The sequence below is a fragment of the Danio rerio genome, chromosome 11, assembly GCF_049306965.1.
Source record: "Danio rerio strain Tuebingen ecotype United States chromosome 11, GRCz12tu, whole genome shotgun sequence".
Lineage (NCBI taxonomy): Eukaryota > Metazoa > Chordata > Actinopteri > Cypriniformes > Danionidae > Danio > Danio rerio.
Window position 1 is genome coordinate 23,151,857 of NC_133186.1, and position 20,644 is coordinate 23,172,500.

Sequence of the window (20,644 nt, forward strand, 5' to 3'; positions counted from 1 at the left end):
ACAAAGGCCTCAGTCATAGCATGCCAGCAGAAAAACACATAAGACTGGACCACTCATACAAATGCCAAAAATTAAACCGCAATGTAAACATAAATGCAGTGTTTTGATTGGATGCACATGTGCACATAATATATACTAAATAGATTTATGCACACTTGCTAAGAAAGCATTGAGATGGAAGAGGAAGGTCAGTATAATGAAGTGTGGATTTATACTATAATAATGCTATTTCATTACAACAACTAATAATAATAATAATAATAATAATAATAATAATAATAATAATAATAATAATAATAATAATGACAATAATGACAATTTATTAAGATTAGAAGTGAAATAAACCTATTTTGCTTTATCATAGATGTGAAAAAACTTTAATTTTGTTGCTGTTATTATTATTATTGTTATTTTTTTCAGTTTGTTTTCTGTGCACAGCCTACTGGCTTACAAAGTGAAATTCCAAAAAGCACTGGAAGGTTCTTCATTTCCTTCTGTTTAAATGGAAAATAAATTTGGCAGCTGAAGGCAGATGACAGTGTTTGAGGGAACAGAATAACATAAACGCCCCCTTCAATAACACTTCAGCTCAGGCTCAAAGCAATACTTGCAGAGTTAAGTCAGTGTTTATCAAACATTACCTGTCTGGCCTTCAAAGAGAGTTCAAAGGACTGAGGGAATCCTGCATATGGGTCAGATGACACGCCATGCTCACTTGGATGTCTTGAATAAACAAAACTAAATAGCGGTAAAAATAAATATTCAAAAGATATCATATATATATATATATATATATATATATATATATATATATATATATATATATATATATATATATATATATATATATATATATATGATATCTTTTCGAATTTACAATATTACTGCTTTGAACTATGAACTACTGCTTTTGTCTTTATGACATTTCCGGTGACCATACTCAATAAATTACAGGTTTGATTAATAATATATTTTTAAACTTTAAACAAATCATTGTGCAGTGTAACATAATATATTTTTCGCACTTGTGATTGAGATTTTTGCAATTGCAGTGTTTTATGAGAAAATAGTAGCTGAATCTATCTACTTCAAAACATTCTTTTGAATGTTATTTGCATTTTTTGTAGTAAATTGTGAAATTTATTAAAACTTCTTGAGTGACAATAATTTTTGTTGTTTATTTTATTCTATGTAAAATCCATAACATTTATAGATTATACATTTCATATACATAATTTCCGCTAGTTTCAGTTTTTTTCAGTTTGTCCATTAATACTTTTTCCTAAATATTTCTAATGATTTATTAAAAAATTATTATTTTTCATTTTAAAGCATATTATACAAATCTGATAACATGTGCTATTTTGGTTTATTTAATATCAGTTTCAGTGACAATTTGTATTTATTTAACAATAGTCGACTATAAAATTAGCCCACATATTAATACAAATACAAAAAATAGAATAAAAAATTATTTAAAAAATAATTACTAATATAATATAATATAATATAATATAATATAATATAATATAATATAATATAATATAATATAATATAATATAATATAATACACATAATATAACAATATAATATAATATAATATTCATCCACTATATATTTATTTAGCAGTACTGCAGGTCGTGCAGAACCTTGCTTTTGTAATTGTCATGGTTGATTTGAGTGCTAGGGGGCACTCTGACTTTTCAGACTATTGCAAGCCAAAATCATTGTCTCATCCCTATGGAAGGGCTTTGAAGTGTTGGACTAAAGCTAAAGTATCTTAACTAAACTAGACTCTTTCTCTCTCTCTTTCTCTCTCGCAGACGAGCAGGGTCTGTTTGGCTCCCCAGGCCCCCTCCAGCTGTCTGACTGCAACCATTTCTCTCCATGCTAGATGTTCCTGAGCAGCAAAAAGAAAAACATACTGCCTGCAAAACATACTCCTCTTTCTCACAGACTCAGTGACGTGACACTGCAGTCCATCAGTCAGTGGCCTAAGGCTGTTTATGCAACGCTATACGGTTTGCATAAGCATTAACAAATGATTCTACATCAGTTAAAGATTACAAATAGTCAAGCCATCAATGCATTATGTGTTGTGCATTAAGAAGATCTTAACTTACAACAGCATTGCCTTTAAAGTTCGCCTTTTCTCAAGCTGCCAGCACACATGTTTCTAACAAATGTTGTGTGGTGGTTAAACTCCAACCATAAGCTTCCGAGACAGGTTGGGGGGAAAAAAGAGAGTGCGAATAAGCCGTATGGAAGAAAAGGGCCATCGCTGCGTGAGGAATGTTTCAGTAGCCGGGTAAAACTTCACGAGCTGCCATGCAGTGTCCTGTGTAAGAGTCTGCAGCGATTGAGTGGACAAATCTACTGTTAAGAGGCTCTTCTGAGAGAAACTGGTCGGTGAAGAGTGGCAAAAGGTATGCACATTCTTCATGTACTGTATGTAGATGATGCATGTGCTAGCAAAACGACAAAAGAGAAAGGAATAGTTGTTTTGAACGTAGCCATTTTTAAAATGTTTTTCCTGAAACTGACACTGAAATAGAGGCATTTAATGAACATTTTCATGTCTTTTTTGTGAATGTCTTTTTTTCTAATTATAATCAAGACTTTTACATGTGAAAAAAAAAACAGTTTAATTATGAGTAATCCTTTTTTGACACCTTGGTTCCCCTGGTATGATTTAGTATATAGTTTTGGATATTACTAAGAGCAGCTGCATGCACACTGATATAATTTGCATGTATGTTTGACAGTCTACACTCACTGGCCACTTTATTAAGCACACCTTTCTAGTACCGGGTTAGACCCCCTTTTGCTTTCAGAACTGCCTTAATCTGTTGTGGCACAGATTCAACAAGGTGCTGGAAATATTCCTCAGAGATTTTGGTCCATATTGACTTGATGGCATCACACAGTTGCTGCAGATTTGTCGGCTGCACAGCCATGATGCAAATCTTCCGTTCCACCACATGCCAATGGTGCTCTATTGGATTGAGTTCTGGTGACTATGGAGGCCATTTGAGTTCAGTGAACTCATTGTCATGTTCAAGAAACCAGTCTGAGATGATTCATGCTTTATGACATGGCAAGTTATCCTGCTGGAAGTAGCCATTAGAAGATGTGTACTCTGTGGTCATAAAGGGATGGACATGGTCTGCAACAATCCTTAGGTAGGCTATGGCATTGACACGATGCTCAGCTGTTACTAATGGGCCCACAGAAAATATCCCCCACACCCTTACACCACCACCAGCCAGCCAATCTTCTGTTGTCCAATTTTGGTGAGCCTGTGCGAACTTTAGCCTCAGTTTCCTTATCTTAGTTGACAGGAGTGGCACCAGATGTGGTTTTCTGCTGCTGTAGCCCATCCATCCATGTGTGTGTTCAGAGATGCTCTTCTGCATACCTTGGTTGTAACGAGTGATTAATTTTAGTTGCTGTTGCCTTTCTTTCAGCTCGAACCAGTCTTGCCATTCTCTTCGGACCTCTGGCATCAACAAGGCATTTGTGCCTACAGAATTGCCACTCACTGGATATTTTCTCTTTTTTGAACCATTCTCTGTGTATACCCTAGAGATGGTTTTGCGTGAAAATCCCAGTAGATCAGCAGGTTCTGACATACTCAGACCAGCCCATTTGGCACCAAAAACCATGCCACATTCAAAGTCACTTAAATCACCTTTCTTCCCCTATTCTGATGCTTGGTTTGAACTGCAGCAGATTGTCTTGACCATGCCTACTTGCCTACAGTTCATGTATTGAGTTGCTGCCATGTGATTGGCTGATTGCATCAACAAGTAAGTAAACGGGTGTACCTTTAAAAGTGGCGGGTGAGTGTATATCCTTTAAAAATGAACACAGCTGTGTTTAAAGGTAAAGACACAAATGCATATCAACAGATCTGTAAAAACAATCAAAGAAATAGTTACCATAAAATAATTTTCTCACATTTGTGTCATGCAACATTACTGACAGATCCAATATAGTCAGTATATCAATATAGTCCAATATAGCTTGCACTGGCTAAAGCAGGTTTCACACTGGATGCAGAAAGCATTGTGCTATAAAACTCATTCATTTCAATGGCTTAAACATGCTCTCGCACAGCATAATGCACCTCCGATGAATTTGCGCACACACAGTGGTCAACATTTAAAATGCCTGCTACTGTAGCTCTCTGCAACTCTCACATGGTCACCCACCAAAGTTAAGCAAGGCTGTGCCCAATCAGTACTTGGAAGCGAGACTACATGGGAAAGCTAGGTTGCTGCTAGAAGTGGTGTTGCTGGGGAGTCCGCGAACCAAAATATGAACTATTAATGGTCAATAATAGGGGCACATCAGTGAAAGTGAAAGTATACAAATGAAAGTTATTACTGACATTCAAAATCAAACAAAAGGTGCTCAGGGGTAGTTTTAAAAAGTGTCATTGCTCTTTGGGTAAGGGATTCATCAGAATAAACAGCAAAAAATAAAATAAATAAAAAATTCTTATTCCATGTCAATAAGGTTTTTTAAATATTTTTTTCTCAAATCTTTCTAGCGCCTGATTTTTGCTGTTCACTGCATCTTTTTAATGCATCATTTTTCATTTGCATCCCTCATTTTTACCTGTTAAAAAGTCACTGATGTGAAGTGAGCATGATCTTCTGTGAAGCCACACTATTACATAATAAAGGGGCACTTTCACTGAAAACTGTACAAGATTTTTTTTTATAGTATAATGAATATATACATATCTGAGTTTATGACCCTTGTAAGATCCATTGTTTATATTAGCAAAATTAACTAGGAATGCAACAAGTCTGCTGTTTATTGTTACTTTTAAGACCCATTCACACCAAGAAAAACAGCTAAACTGGCAACCAAACCGACACATGGTTTTGATCTGTTTATTATAAGCATGTGATACAGTTATGCCATCTGCTGGTTTAAGTGCTCAAGCTTGTGGATTATAATCAGCAGCCAATGTTTATCATTTATCATCTAGGAAATGTTTTGGACGGGGTTTCAATAAGAATGTAGGCTAGTTATCATTGGGAATATTGCTGCTATTTTATTTCAATATTATATACATTTATATATATATATATATATATATATATATATATATATATATATATATATATATATATATATATATATATATATATATATATATAGTATCAATGTTGACATGGTTTTATCACTTTTATCATCCGTTTGCATTATTTTGTGAAAAAAATGCCTGTTATCTTTTTGTAAACAGCTTCTTTGGAGTTTTTAATTTATTGCTGCTAGACAAAAAAGCTTCCTAAACTCTATTAAGAATTACATATATGTTTATATACCTATTTGTGTGTTCATCTAGGTAGGCGGACGAATGGATTATAGGTCAGTTTTTTTGTTACTCTCTGTGTGTGGGCTGACTCGGGCCTTCACAATGGATTTGGACTATGGAGGTGTACCCCTCTGGATCAACCGTTTTCTAGGAGAGCCGAGCGTGTTGACTTTGAAAGACCGGATAGATCCAGGCTGGTATCGGGCTGTGAACACACAAAATTGTCCTTTGGAGTGCGACTGCCCAATTCAGTGGCCGACAGCCATTTATTGTGACCACAGAGGCCTTAACCAGCTTCCCTCTGGCCTTCCCTTCCGCCTGCAGTACCTGTTCCTCCAAGGCAATAATATTACTTCCCTTGGATCCAGAGCGTTTGACAATACCACCTATTTGCGCTGGTTGATCTTGGACCACAATGAACTATTGAGTGAGCAACTTGATAATGTGTTGTTCTCCAGTCTGACCCGCTTGGTAAATCTGTTCATAAATCATAATAACCTGACTAAAGTGCCAGCCGGACTGCCAAGCGGACTGAAACAGCTGCGACTCGCATACAATCACATTGAAAAGATTTCTGAAGGTGATTTCCAAAATCTGGACAGTTTGACGTTAATTTTGTTACAAGGCAATCGTCTGAAGACTATCGAAGAGGGGGATTTCAAAGGTATGCAATATTTTCCTTTGTTGGTTTTTCCTAGATCCCAAATTTTCTAAAGATAAACCTAGAAATAAACTAATTTATTATCCACTAACCAATAAATTACTTATTTAAATATGTATTTGTCTAAGAATAATACATTGATTGACTGGCTTCCAATGTTTATCATTCTCATCTAGAAATTTTTTTTTACTCTGCCTGACATATGTAATATGTATCATATTTATTGTTGAACAGCCCATAAATTGTGCAATTTGTCTAAAAGTTTTCAAATGATCCATGTAAATGATTTAAAAATGATTTAAATGTAAAAACAAATGGATGGATTGATAGATGGATGGATTGATGGACAAATTTATGGATGAATGGATGGATGGATGAATGGATGGATTGATGGATACATTCCAAAAAATGGTGGAAAGAGATATTTTAATGTTTAAAACAATGCTTCTAATCTATGGCATCAGTGTTAATAAATCCCTTTAGAACCTTTATTTTTAAAAGTGTAAAGATAGATGGACAGACCTCTGATATCTGATCTAGTAATCCATATGGGCATACTGTATGAGATCAATATATTGTGCATTTCTACAAAAAGGATCTGTGCTAACTCACTTTATGACTTTATCTCTCTTGTTCTCCACCAGGTCTTGGAGCCCTCAACCTCCTGGATCTTAGTCACAACTTTCTGGACACTTTCCCCAAACATCTGCCTCCATCTGTCCAGCAGCTATATCTCTCCAACAACTCTCTGACTGGACTGTCTGAGAACAGCCTTCATGCCTTCAGTGGACTTCGCTACCTACGACTCGGACACAACAAGCTGAGGAATGAAAGGCTTGACCCTGGAGCCTTTAACCTTACGTCTCTGGTAGAGCTGGACCTTTCATATAACCGGCTGACAGAAATCCCCTCAGTTCCAATCACCCTTCAGTACCTCTACCTTGAGGTTAACCACATCCAAGGTGAGTTTATATGAGGTTCTTATTTTAGACCAACCAAAACAGCTATTCTATAGCTCTGCACTGCACTGCGATAAAGCAGCACAGCTGAATTTCACTGAGACAGAGGAAAAGTCTCATTCCAAAAAGAGTGTTTCATGCTTTAACAAGACACAAGTGACAAGACACAAGACAGAGAACATTTTATTTTCCTGCTGATGTTACATTAACAAAACATTCCATAAATTGCTCCAGCAGAACTTGGAGAGGACATGGCACTTAAATCTTACTGCAGGTTTTCAAGAGACGTTTCAAGATGTTTATAATAGAAATAAAGTACTGCTGACTGTCGTCAGGAAACCATGGATTTGGTCTTAAACTAGTAAATCCCCTCAATGTAAACGACACAATTTCACTTCAGTTTGGGTAACAGCTTTATTTGAATTTGAATTAAAGTAGCCGTGCTGGAACTTTGAAATTTGACGTTGAATTAAAGGAATTTACTACATTCTACAGGAGGCCAAAAAAGGAGAAAGATGCAAGAAGTAAGATAAATACAGTATGTCTGTGCGTGTGTTTAAATAATAAATAATAAAAGAAATAATAATTCTAAAAAATAATAAAAAATATTCTTTATATAAATATTTGATTTTGGCCACACAATTAAAGCTTCATTTTTTTGCTTTTGTTTTATCAGTTTAAATCTTCAGCAGTTTAATAGTCACCTAAATAATGTTTAATAGGTCTATTATTGTACCTCAATGTCGAGACAGATCCACACACACCGCTGCTAGATGGCGCCACTAACTCGGTTAGTTCTCTTGTGTCCATGGAATATAATTTCCCCTGTAATTTAGTCGAATCTTCATTCCAATGTGATAAATAAACTACAAGTCAGTCAACAATTCGAACTGTAAAAGTATTAAGTCCAGTTGAACCGAGCAGCCTAATGTGCTTTAACATTCCACACTGAAAAATATATCATACATTGCTTAAAAGAGTTTATCACTTTTACTTTCCTTCGACGTAGTCCCTGCTTTTTAATAGGTTTCATTAATTATATAATATATTTTTAGGAATTTATATTATCATCTAAACAATTTCAGGTGCTAGCACTGACATAAGGACAGATGACTTGCAGAGGATAATTACAATTGTGCATCCTGGCTTTATGTATATTTAACAAATATGAATATTTAATGAATATAAAAATTTATTTATTTATTCATTTCCATAGAGCGCACTTGGTCGTGTCATGCAAATGTGAAAGCGGAAAATATTTCATAATTGTGCATATGGTCAGCGGCTTTGTCATACACACACATTATAGGACTACACAATATCATTGTACCTAAATGACGTCCGAAATAAAGCAGTTAATGATCCCTCTTGTGCACAAAGATGAACAATGAAGGTGAATTCACACAAATTAGGGGTCTCCTCAGTGAGCTCGGTAAATATGGAAATGTATATTTTTGTGGAAGAAACACATCCCTGATTCTAAAATTGACCAGATAAAGGAATTCTTTTATCTGGCTCTAAAATACATATTTTATTACAATCAATAATTAGCACTTTTTTTTGTTTGTTTTTAAATGTAACCAAGCATTGTAAACACTCCAGGTTAGGCAACTTGGAGGAGTTCAGATCACCCCGAGTAGATGACCTGGGCAAAACATTAGATCAGAACGTAAAATGTAATAAACATATTTCAAATGTGGTTGGAAATAGCTTGGACCAACTTCGCGTTCTCTCTAAAACGAAGTCCTCCCTTACTTCACATTTTCTAAAAATTATACATGCACTTATAATCTCGCAGTTAGACTATTGTAACTCTCTTTGTTTTGGGCTGCCTAAGTCTCAGATCACTCGCCTATAGTATATGTAAAATGCATATTTTTAACAAAAAGCCCGAAATATGCACATCGCTCCCATTTTGAGGTCTTTCCACTATTTCTCTTTGTGTATAAAGTCTTACATGGCCTGGGCCCCCATTATTTATCCCAACTGATTGTGGCCTATCCAGACACTTGCGTTCCTCTGATCAGTTTCTATTAAATGTCCCAAAGGCTCACCTCAAAAGTAGGGGCGAATGTGCTTTTGCCAAAACTGGTCCTCGTCATTGGAACGCACTGCCGCTAGAATTAAAAATGACTTTGTCACTGCTAATTTTTAAGACTGTAATATGAAGTATGAATGAAGTTTTGACATACTACATCCCCCCTTATGTCATCATCAAGTGACCTACCTGCGTTAGTTGCGTTGTTTCACTCCCCTTCATAAATTCTCTCGCGAGGCATCATGGGATAGGTCTCGTTTTTAATCCTGTTTAGTGTGGTCAACTGTGATAGCATCTTTTAACTTGGCAGAATTTTTTAAAGGGTCATTTCCTTTCTTGTTTTAGGCATTAAAACCAAACTGTTTTTGTATAATCTATTTTACATCTTTTATGCTCTCTTTTACATTATGTGCCTATTTCTGTTTTGTTTATCTCCATACTTCTTGTTTGTATTTTCTCTGTAAAGCACTTTGTGGCAGTTGGAAACATGCTATTTAAATAAACTGAACTTGATCTTGAACCAAACATAAGATTAAACTGCAATACTAAATTCTTCATTACTTGAAGATTCTAATTCAGTTCACATTCTGGAAATGTAATGCTTTTAGAATGAGTTGAAATGAACTGTGAACTACACGCAAATCTGTGATGAGAGAAACAATGCATAAAACTGAAGAGAAGATTTCAGGAACCTTTATACCTATAAATCTGCTACAGTTTTAAATATCAGCCAAGTGCAGAAAGGACTCTAAACACAAATCTTTAAACTCTCCAATTGCTTGACTGAGAGCCGTTCGAATGTTTGTGTCCTGATTAACAGTCTTACAAAATGAGGCCGTGTTCTCAGGCCCGATGAAATAATCCCTGGCACGACAGAATCAACATTCAGTCCCGGATAGGCCATGGGAAAAATGACGGAAAGTGCGACAAGCGAAATAACAAACTTTCCCTGCTCACTTTGGTTTCCTTTCCCCCCTCTCTCGCTGTCTAATGTGTTTGTCGCAGCATGCAGACAGAAACATCATGGAGAGATGCAAGGTGACTAGAAAAAGTAGGTTAGCTGAAAGAGTAGGAGGAAGAAAATAAAGAGGGAAGGTTTAGGAACATCTGTGAATACTCCAGAAGGAATCCACATGTGTTAAAAGCACGCTCTGTTCTCTCCCCTCCTCCTCAGCAGCAGGCCGAGCTCAGTTACAGCGAACAGCAAAGTCTTTAGCAGACATTTATTTCAGACAGAAGTTACACAGGATGCACTTTCTTTGAAGCATACAACAAATCTCATGTCATTAATTGTGGTTTACCTGCCCGAATTGAAATATAACATATAATATACTTATTCAAAAGCCAGAGAGATGACAGAATTGGTTTGCTCTAACCAAGAATTGGAGTTAAGGCAAATGTTAAACAATCTGTCAGATTAACATTAGGAAAACAAGCAGAAAGAATTCAATACAGAATGTACCTACTTAATGAGCCACCAATAGTGGTTTACGACCTCAACGTGAGGTATAATATTCTAATTATTTACAAGGAACAACTTGTCAGACTTACCTTAAGGAAACAAACAGAAAGAATGGAAAGAGCTTTTACATTTAAATCACGTTGGAAAAACTGTTTACATATATACATTCAAATGTGAGATTAACATTCAGAAAACAAGTGGAAAGGATGGACCATATTTTTATTGGCTAAATGTGCTATTAATAGTGGTTTACCAGCTCATTGTGAAGTGTAATATTCTAATAAGAGACCAAATGGAAAGAATGTAAATTAAATAACTGACTGTGCGCTTAACTCATGACGGAAATGTCACATTTACGCACATAAATGCCAGAACAAAGTTGTGTGGGAAATGTTGGATTTTTTTTTTTTTAAATGCCTTAGTTTTCAAGTTGTGGACCTACATCATGTCAGTAGATAGGGTACCATTGTTAAAAGTACACTGTTATGATAGATTTATGATAAAGTATAACTGACTATAAATTATATTTGCATACTATGTTTAATATAGTATTACAATAATGTATTATTATGATATATAATACTATAATATAATAGGTCGCACTTTATTTTGATGGTCTATTTGTTGAATTAAGTTACATGCTAACTGCTGTAGTTGTTCGAGTTGCGTTGTTTTTTGTATTTATCTTTAGGAAATCACTGAAGACGTATAACATGTTTTCATAATGATCTAATGTGGCAATAAAATTGTAACTATAATGTGCATTTACACAGTGGCCATATTCATCTATGTAAACACACAAAAACAACATTAGCATTATGTCAGAGATTATAAAAAGGCAAAACCCGGCCACTAGACTTTTCTGACAGGGTATTCCAGTGTCATTGAGTTTCAGATGTGAAAGTATGTTGTGGGACTACTATACAGGAGTTGTTATTATTAGGGATTATAGATAGCGAAATTTAGCTATTTTTATCTGCAGCCGTTCAAGATAGTGTATTCTGGAAAATTTTTGTAGCCCTCGGTGTGGTCCTGAAATTTTTCCTTTTTTAAAGGGCTTTTTAGCCCTTCAAATTAGCCCTACGCTTTCAAGCTAAAGTGAATTGTGACACCCCTACCCCTTCACGTGAATGCGGTAAAGGGAGGGGCTAAGGGGTAGAATTGAGATGGACCTTACACTACACAACTCTATACTGCCCTCTATGCCTGGCAGTGTGCATTTCTTAAATAAATCCATCCCAGTTGTAAGTAGGTTCATTGTAACTTAGTGAGGTTCAAACAACATTTGCTAATTTTAAGTTACATAAGCATGATTACAGTAGGTTATGACAAACAAAATTAAATTTTCGAGTTTAATATATTTCTATAGCACTTAAAGTCAACAAATGGCCATGTTCACTTTTCACAGTGCAGGTCTTGTAACATTGTGTAGTGGAACAGAAGCTTTATAGAAATGTTTGTACATGCCATGCTTATAAAAAATAAATTAATTAATAAATAAAAAAAGATTAACTTTATAGAATAACCCTACCCCAAGCCTTCAAACATATCTAACATGTTTAGGGTAAGATTTGCTATTTACGTTTCATTACTTGCTGTTCACACAACAGCAATAAAATCCAAATATATAAATAGTCAAATTAAAAATATATATTAATTTTACCAACTCAAAGCTATAGTCACTACTGAAAATGATGATTTTATGATGATTTAAACATACAAATGAAATTTTGGAAATAAGTAAACAACCTGTGAATCTATCAAATCTACCTACCTTCAGAAAATAAAAGGAAAGAATGTAAAAGAGAGTGTATTGTCTAGCTAGGGCCATTTAAAAGGCTTCAAGTCTGAGGGTGGAGACATAGTGTGCCTGTTTTTCGCATAGATTTCCAGAAAATATGATTATAATATTATCATTGCTGGACTTCTGGGAATAGAGTGGAAAAGCTAAAAAGCAGTTACACACCTTATGTGCTTCATAAACGCATATTGATTCTCTGTGGTGAAAACAGTTTTAATACCACCAGAGATAACTCAATTCATTCATCCTCATGAAACTCAGAAGTTTAATATTAGCAGCCCAGACATCTAAATATTATTCTACCATCACATTTAGTATTCAAAACTGCATGAAACTTCATGATTTTCCCAGCACAGATGTCCTGATCTTGTGTTTTTACTGCCACTAAAGGTACCAGTTCCAGCACACCTGTAACTTATTTACACAGCATTGGGAAGCAGCTCCTGTTTATGAGGGCTGTATTTTGACAAATGGCTGTTTCAAATTCTCTGGAACAGCATGTCAAATTAATCGCTGAATATGTTGACCTCATTGTCTCGCTATCTCCTGTCGGCAATAAATAGTGGAAGTAATAAAGCTTAATACAGCTTAACAATCACAGCCAGTAAGATAAGATGGAAGTCAAGAACAAATAAAATAAAATAAAATAAAATAAAATAAAATAAAATAAAATAAAATAAAATTAAATTAAATTAAATTAAACATTGCTACTAAATTTCAACACCCAACCTGATCTGCTATAACTTTTCTGTTGCCTTCTAGAGTTCAACGTGAGCAGTTTCTGCAGGACAGTCGGACCCACATCATATTCACGTATGAAGATCCTGAGACTGGATGGCAATAAACTGGAGTATCACAAGTTGCCTCCTGACTGGGTCTTCTGCCTGCGTGTTCTCCATAACATTTACATTTGATCTAACAGAAGCAGCCACTGTCTTAAGCAGCTCTACATTTTACACCGTACAAGCATGCAAAGCTATATCTTAATATATATATTGCATTAGAAAGTGTGCCAGCATGCTAAACTGCTCAGTGTTTAAGCTAAGGTGCTGATATTTTGAATGCTCATGTTGTAAATGGTCTTGTACTCTTTTTGTACTGTATATGAGCATACATATTTTGTGCAAATCTTGCGCTTTATCCTAGTGTTTATGACACATATTCAAGGGGTATAATGAAAAATAAACAGTTATTCGAGCAGATATAAACTATTTTTGAGCGTTCTTCATCAACGAGTTCAGAAAAAAATGGTGTGCAGAAACATATTAAGCAGTGTTTTCATGTTGATGTTTTTCAAAGTCTAAAATAACATGAACTGTTTTTTGAACACCAAATAAGTATGTTTGAAATAATGATCAAGTATTATTTAGCTTAAAACTTCAGTAAATGCTGCTTAAAATGTATCAATAAAAATAACATTAAATGCAGTTAATGAATCCAGCCCTCCAAGTCCATTGCATGGTGCTTCATTTGATAAAGGTGGTTTGCCATCTACGGGTTGAAGGAAAGTCCTTACCCCAGGTGGAGGAGTTCAAGGATCCTGGGGTTTTGTTCAAAAGTAAGAGAAGGATGGTATGTAAGATTGACAGGCAGATTGGTGCAACAGCAGCAGTAATGTGGTCAATGTATTGATTCATTGTGGTAAAGAAGGAGCTGAGCCCAAAGGCAAAGCTCTCGATTTACCGGTCAATCTATGTTCCTACTCTTAACTATAGTCATGACCTTTGGGTCATGACCGAAAGGACAAGATCTCGCATGCAAGCAGCTGAAATGAGTTTCCTTTGCAGGGTGGCCCAGCACACCCTTATAGAGTGCTCTGTGCTCTGCTCTGAGCTATAGAGCTCTGTCATCTGGGAGGAGCTTGGAGTTGAGCCACTGCTTCTCCACATCGAGAGAAGTCAGCTGAGGTGGCTTGGGCATCTGTTTCGAAGACCTCCTGCACACCTACCTAGGGAGGTGTTCCAGGCATGTCCTACCAGACGGAGGCCTGGAGGAAGTCCCAGGACATGCTGGAGGGTCTATGGCTCCGTTTACACTAATGTGTTTTAGTTTTAAAATGCATAAGTTTTGCTACGGTTACGCCATCTGTCCACACTACGCCGGAGTTTTCGAGTGCCAAAAACGGATCGTTTTGGAAATGCTGGAGAGGCCGTTTTCATTTTGAATCACTGCTGCTCCGTCTCAGTGTGGATGGGGTAAAACGCAGACATCTGAAAACGGAGGCGGGGCTGCTGAGATTCGCTACCTGATTGGGGCTTTTGTGTCATTGCGTATCCTTCCCTTATTTGTCAAGCCCCTATCACATGACTATAACATATGGCTTTAACGCTACCAAAAGACAGCAGACCAGCCTTCACTGTAAACAACATGAACACAGAAATAGGAGCGTTGTTTGCACTATTGTCTGTTTTAGGTGCCATTGTGCAGTTAAACTATGCCTTTTTAACTACAGCAGCTGCATATATTCGCTAGAACGTGCATGCCCAGAGTGCGCAAATGGTCACGTGATATACGTTCTTGGTTGCGTAGTGTGGACAGAGATATGTTCAGAAATGCTAGGTGAAACGCTAGTGTGGACATGGATTGTTTTTGATCTAAAACGCCGTTTTCAAACTAAAACACATTAGTGTAAACGGGGCTTATGTCTCTAGACTGGCCTGGGAAAGCCTCGGGATCCCCCTGGAGGAGCTGAAGGAAGCGTCTGGGGAGAGGGATGTCTGGGGTTCTCTCCAGAGACTGCTGACTGCAAAAATAGTAGATGTAAATTAATAAATAAATGAATAAACAAATGAATGAATGAATGTTTCACTATATTTTGCATCATCGAGACCGGATGCATTAACCCAATACTGTCATTCTTAGTTTAATGACAAATGTTTGTGCTTTTGAAAGCTTCAGGAAAGGGCCACTATCCAACAACAAAAATATCATCCATCTATATTTTTCACTATGTTTTGCCATCATCGAGGCATTCGTTTGTAATTTTAAAATGCATTTGACTCAAACAGTTGCCTTAAAAATGAATTTCTAGAATTTAATTCAAATTTAAACCCCTTATGTTATATTAAGGACAGCATGGTGGTGCAGTGGGTTGCACAAAGACAGAAAGTCGCTGATTCAAGCCCGACTGGGTCAGTTGGCATTTCTATGTGGACTTTGCATGTTCTCCTCGTGTTCGCATAGGTTTCCTCTGGGTGCTCCGGTTTCCTCCACAGGTTTAAAAACATGTGGTATAAGTGAATTGAATATGCTAAATTGTCCGTAGTGTATGTGTGTGAATGAGTGTGTTGGGATGTTTCCCAGTGATGGGTTGCAGCTGGAAGGGCATCCGGTGCGTAAAACAAATGCTGGATAAGTCGGCGGTGCATTCCGCTGATGTGACCCCAGATTAATTAAAGGACTAAACCAAAAGAAAATAAATAGATGTTATATTGATAGTGCAAATATTTTCATCTGTCTTTCACAAAAGTTTAGTTGTTTTCTGTTTTAATTGAACATCAAATATGTTGAAATACTACAAGACATTGCAAAATTCTCATATCATATTTATCTAAGCTCTGCCTGGCTAATTTATTTAAAAAAGGTCATTCTTAGTGCACCGCACTGATTACTGTCAATTATACAGCATCTGCTAACACTTAAAAACTGCAAAAATAATTAAATTTTTTTTAAATATATGTTCAAACTGCACAAGACAATGTCTATGACACAAAAAAAGGATTTAGTAAAAAGCACTGAACCTTGGACACAAACACATTCCACCCTGTGACACAAAGAGCGATTGTGGGTCCCTCTGTGAGTATCCATGAGCAAAATTAGTTTAGCCAAACCATAATGTGTCCATTGAAAAATGTTGGATTGTGACTATTACAGTGCTTCTCATTTAATAAAATGAATATGGATATCATATTTAGTATAGCCTGCACATCAAACAAATGGGTAATGAATCTATTTTTCTATGTCTTAGGTCATTAAAAAATTGTTGTGAATGATGTCAACAGATGCTGATATCTTGGAACGCCACATAGATGTCACATTCAAACGCTTACTATTCACAAAAGCCTAGATTAAAGACAAATGGCAAATGAACTTTTCTGTCCTACAACAAAACATAAACTTGCCAAAAATATGCTTGACCAACATGCTCTCATGGAAATTCGTATGATCTCATTCGTACAATTTAGTATGAATTACCTATCCTGCAATGATGGTTGGGTTTAGGGGCGGGGTCAGAAGCCACGCCTCCTTTTTAAAATCACACTTTTTTGTGTACACTCTGGACCATCCCTTTAAAAAATAGCAAATCCAATAAATATTGACTATAGTCAAGGTCCTGGTATATGACAGCATATAATACAGTAGCTCAAGTTCTACTAGAAAAAACATAAAAAGGATGCTGTCTGCAGAAGCAAATTAGCAGTACACTTTGTAATTGTGTGCATTGTTTTGGTCAAGAGACTGTCTGAGAGTGTGCAAACTAATCTACTAGTGTGTTTGGATTTATTAAAGGCACAACCATTGCTTTCAGTGTGTATAGACAAAGTACTTAAAAGGCAGTACAGAGTGAACTCAAGCACATCATCTTCAGGAGTACAGCTCATTAAAAGCAGTCCAATAGAATGAAGAGTAAATAACACAATCATCCTCAAACTAAACTCTCATTTCACTCAGTCACAACATATCACAATTGTCTTAGATCATGAACATTTCCCAAAATACCTCACGTTTGATCTATAAGTCTGAAGAAATGGCTCCTCTCTATCTAAACGATGTGAGTTAATGAACCGTGTGTTCAAGATGCCGTAACTCCCTCTGGGATCTCCACTAAGATTTTTGAAAGTGCAGAGCAGCAGTCGTGGATCAGCCAGGTTTGGACTTCACATTCCTCGTTAACAGAACCATGACAGAAGAAATATTGGTTCACTTCATCAGCCTTAATAAAAAATTAAGATGGCTAAATCTGGATGACTATAATCACAATCTAAAACCAAAGCCACTACATGCACAGTTATATTGATATACAAATGTTTTGTTTTTTACAGTTTTACCAATTAAAAACTTTATGATAATCCTTATTAAATCTACAGCAACTTTCATATAGTTGGAAGCATAAAAGTTCCATAAACAAGTCTAAACATAACCAGGCAGTCTTCTTTTGAGAATCATGGGAAATTTAATAATATATAGCTGTGTTGTGGTAAAGTCATTAGTGAGGTAAATGACAGATTCATACCACCTCTGAAAGAAGAGGTGCTCCCTGAACAGACCTCAAAAACAGGGGTCCTACTTTAGCATATTGCAACAGTTGGTTAGAACTGCCTAGGAAAATATATATTGAGAAGCCCTACAGGCCTCTTTAAAAAGCGTTCTTGAATTGTAGTAACTCAATTAAAGGGGTAGTTAATCATTACCATTAAAACTACTCATCACTTGTTCCAGACCTATGTAAAAAAAAAATGTTTGCCATTGGTAGCTATTGAATTACATATATTTTTTTCTAGCTATAGAAGTTAATAACTACCGATTTCCAGTGGTGTAAAGTAACAAATTACAAATGCTCAAATTAATGTAATTGAGTGTTTTTTCTCAGGAATTTTAATTTACTAGTAGTTTTAAAAATGTGCTCTTTTTCTGTCCCTTGGGTACATTTTTATAGCAGTATTGGTACTTTATTCCACTACATTCATTCATCATGCAATCACTTCTTTATTTTTTCCTGTCTATGGGAATTAGAAAAATCTGTCCCGTGATTCCTGTCCAATCAAATCACATAGAAAGTAACTCGCATCATACTAAACAACCTCAAGACATGGGCGATTTAGAAATGCAGCAACAGGTTTACTGTATGATGACCAAAAATGGCCTTTAACTATAACTAAATGCACTACAGAACGTTATGTTTGCACACACACACACACACACACACACACACACACACACACACACACACACAAATTACATGTAAACACATCAGCTTTTTACAGCGTAATACTTACTACTCTTAAGTACTTGTACAAGGGCTACATACTTTTAATATTTACAGCAGATACTTTTACTCCATATGCATTACATTTTTGGGCCAATGTTTCAGTGCTCTTTCCATCACTGCCGACTTCTAGCATTCTTCAAATTATCTTCTCTTGGAGAAATAAAACGTTTGGAATGTTTGGAGGGCTGAGTATATAGATAGTTTAATTGTTACAGTAGGTAAACAACCTTTTAACTAAAATCAACTTAGACAAAACATTAAGAACATTTGTGTAAATACACGTCAAATCACTAAGCATTTTGTTGAAAATACACCTCTTTCAAATTGTGTTATCTTTTATAATGTACTGCATTTTTATTGTCTAATTTTATCTTTTTGTAGCTCTTTGGGTTGTGAGAAAGGTTTATTGTCAAATTATCCACTGTCTAAATCAGTCAGTCACAATAAATAAATAAAAAAACATTCTGGGAACAAAATGCTCCAATACATGGTGACACTAACAGCAAGTCAAAATGTCCAAACAATATCAAGAAATGCACATCAACAAAATCAGTCCAACGCAAATATTCAATTAACCCAACAAACAAACAATTCAGCCAACTGTTTCAAATAAAACTATCCAAAATGTTTGGATGTGTTTGCTATGGATGTAACAAGTGCTGTTGTAGGTAGCAAGAGATGTTGTAGAAACACTTTGAGATCTTCTTGTTGTGGTTTTCCCTTTAACAGTGTTCAACTGATTACATCTGCACTTCTTTTAAATGTTCAGTAAAAGTCACTTCATTATTATTTTTAAGCTACGCATAATGCATCGACTGTCACATATTTCCTGTTTGAATGAATCAGTGTGTTTTAATGAATCGGTTAAATGAATAATTCAGACATAATGCAGTCTATTGTTGCCACCAACTGGCAAAGTTATGTATCTTCTGAATGAAGTTACTGAACAGCTTAATAATTTTAAGACAACTGTTATACACCCTAAACCAGACCCGAGCAATTTATGGCCTGATAGCCACGTGAAGTATTTATTTAATTTAAATTAAACCGCAAACAGTGCCTTGCAATGAACATGTCTTATAATGTGAATTAACAAAAAGGGACATTCACATATAGCGTCTTTTGCACATTTAGTTTCATTATTTCAAATGGAGACGCAAATAGGAAGGATTGCATATGTGGTATGTAACGCTCACATTTTCCAGACACAGAGAGTTGAAAAAATCTAAACATTTCATGTGATACGAACCAACCAGGCAGCTTCACACTTTGTATGGATTTACACAGTAAGAAAGGTGAACTAATTACCTCAGATTAACAATTTAACTAATCCAGATACAGATCCTCTCTCAGTGATGATCATTACACCTCACATTCAACCTGACTTTAGGTTTCTGATTCAGCCCAACACAGACTATAATTTTCTCACTGAACATAAAAAAATGAATGAATGAATGAATGAATGAATGAATGAATGAATGAATGAATGAAAATGAACTAAGGTAAAGCAATCAAACAAAATCCCCAAGGCATTTATAATAAATTGATATTGCAAATGCTCGTCTTTAAAATAATTCTAAAATGCTTTTTAAACTTTAAAGTTTTTATCAATGTTTATTGAATAGTTTCACTGTTTTTTTATTAACTGTATTGGTCTAGCCCTCTAAAACTGGCCCCTTGGAAAAATTAATGACCCACTCCTGCTCTAAACAAATCCACATTTTACCCAATGTTGGATTAATACATCCCAGCCTTTTTAGATTAAAGTGGCTGAACATATTTATGCTTAAGCTGAAATATTATGTACATGAAATGTTATGGAGTCTTACAAAAAATCTTTTAATAACCACCTGCTTTGACTCGACAATCACTAAAATAATATATAATTTAATATCCCTTTTCTAACATATGCCAAAACAGTACATGCAAAACCCTGCTGCTTTTTTTGAAGCAGGTAATGAGCTCTAACCTTATTTACTTGGACTACATCCCAGAAAAACTCTCTGATTAACCCTTCAGGAGCGATTGCTAACACACAGCAGGAGGCTGCTCTGAGATTTTGCTAAATTTAAACACTCTGCCCAGGTTTTGTTGGTTTCTGGTGTCAGACCCTCTGGGTGGGAGAAAAGGCCAAGTAAGCAAAGATCCTAATGAATCTCAGTCTGGTTACATCAAGCAGACCTCCACCGTAGATATGCTTCTAGTGGCCACAACTGTATTACAAGCCTGGGGCTTGATTAATTCACTCACAGAGGAAGAAGCTGGGTGGTGAAACTGTTTGTAGCACATCATTAAACATCTGCTTTTGATCTAAAACTCATCATTTTGTACTAGGTGGCAGAAGGTATACCGTCTGATAGTTTGTTTATTATGGAAACATCTTTATACAGGAAAATTTTAAT

General features: G+C 35.7%; 1 protein-coding gene and 1 long non-coding RNA gene across 2 annotated transcripts in view; both read left to right on the forward strand.

Moving 5' to 3' along the window:
- LOC141376595 (uncharacterized) overlaps positions 1 to 20,644 on the forward strand; it is a 244,120-nt gene that overhangs the window by 78,214 nt on the left and 145,262 nt on the right. The window lies entirely within an intron of this gene.
- zgc:113307 lies at positions 2,295 to 13,452 on the forward strand. The gene is given in 4 exon segments (NM_001020724.2): positions 2,295 to 2,426; positions 5,363 to 5,996; positions 6,638 to 6,955; positions 13,016 to 13,452. Coding segments are annotated over 3 exon segments (1,092 nt in total). The 5' UTR covers positions 2,295 to 2,426; positions 5,363 to 5,374; the 3' UTR covers positions 13,168 to 13,452.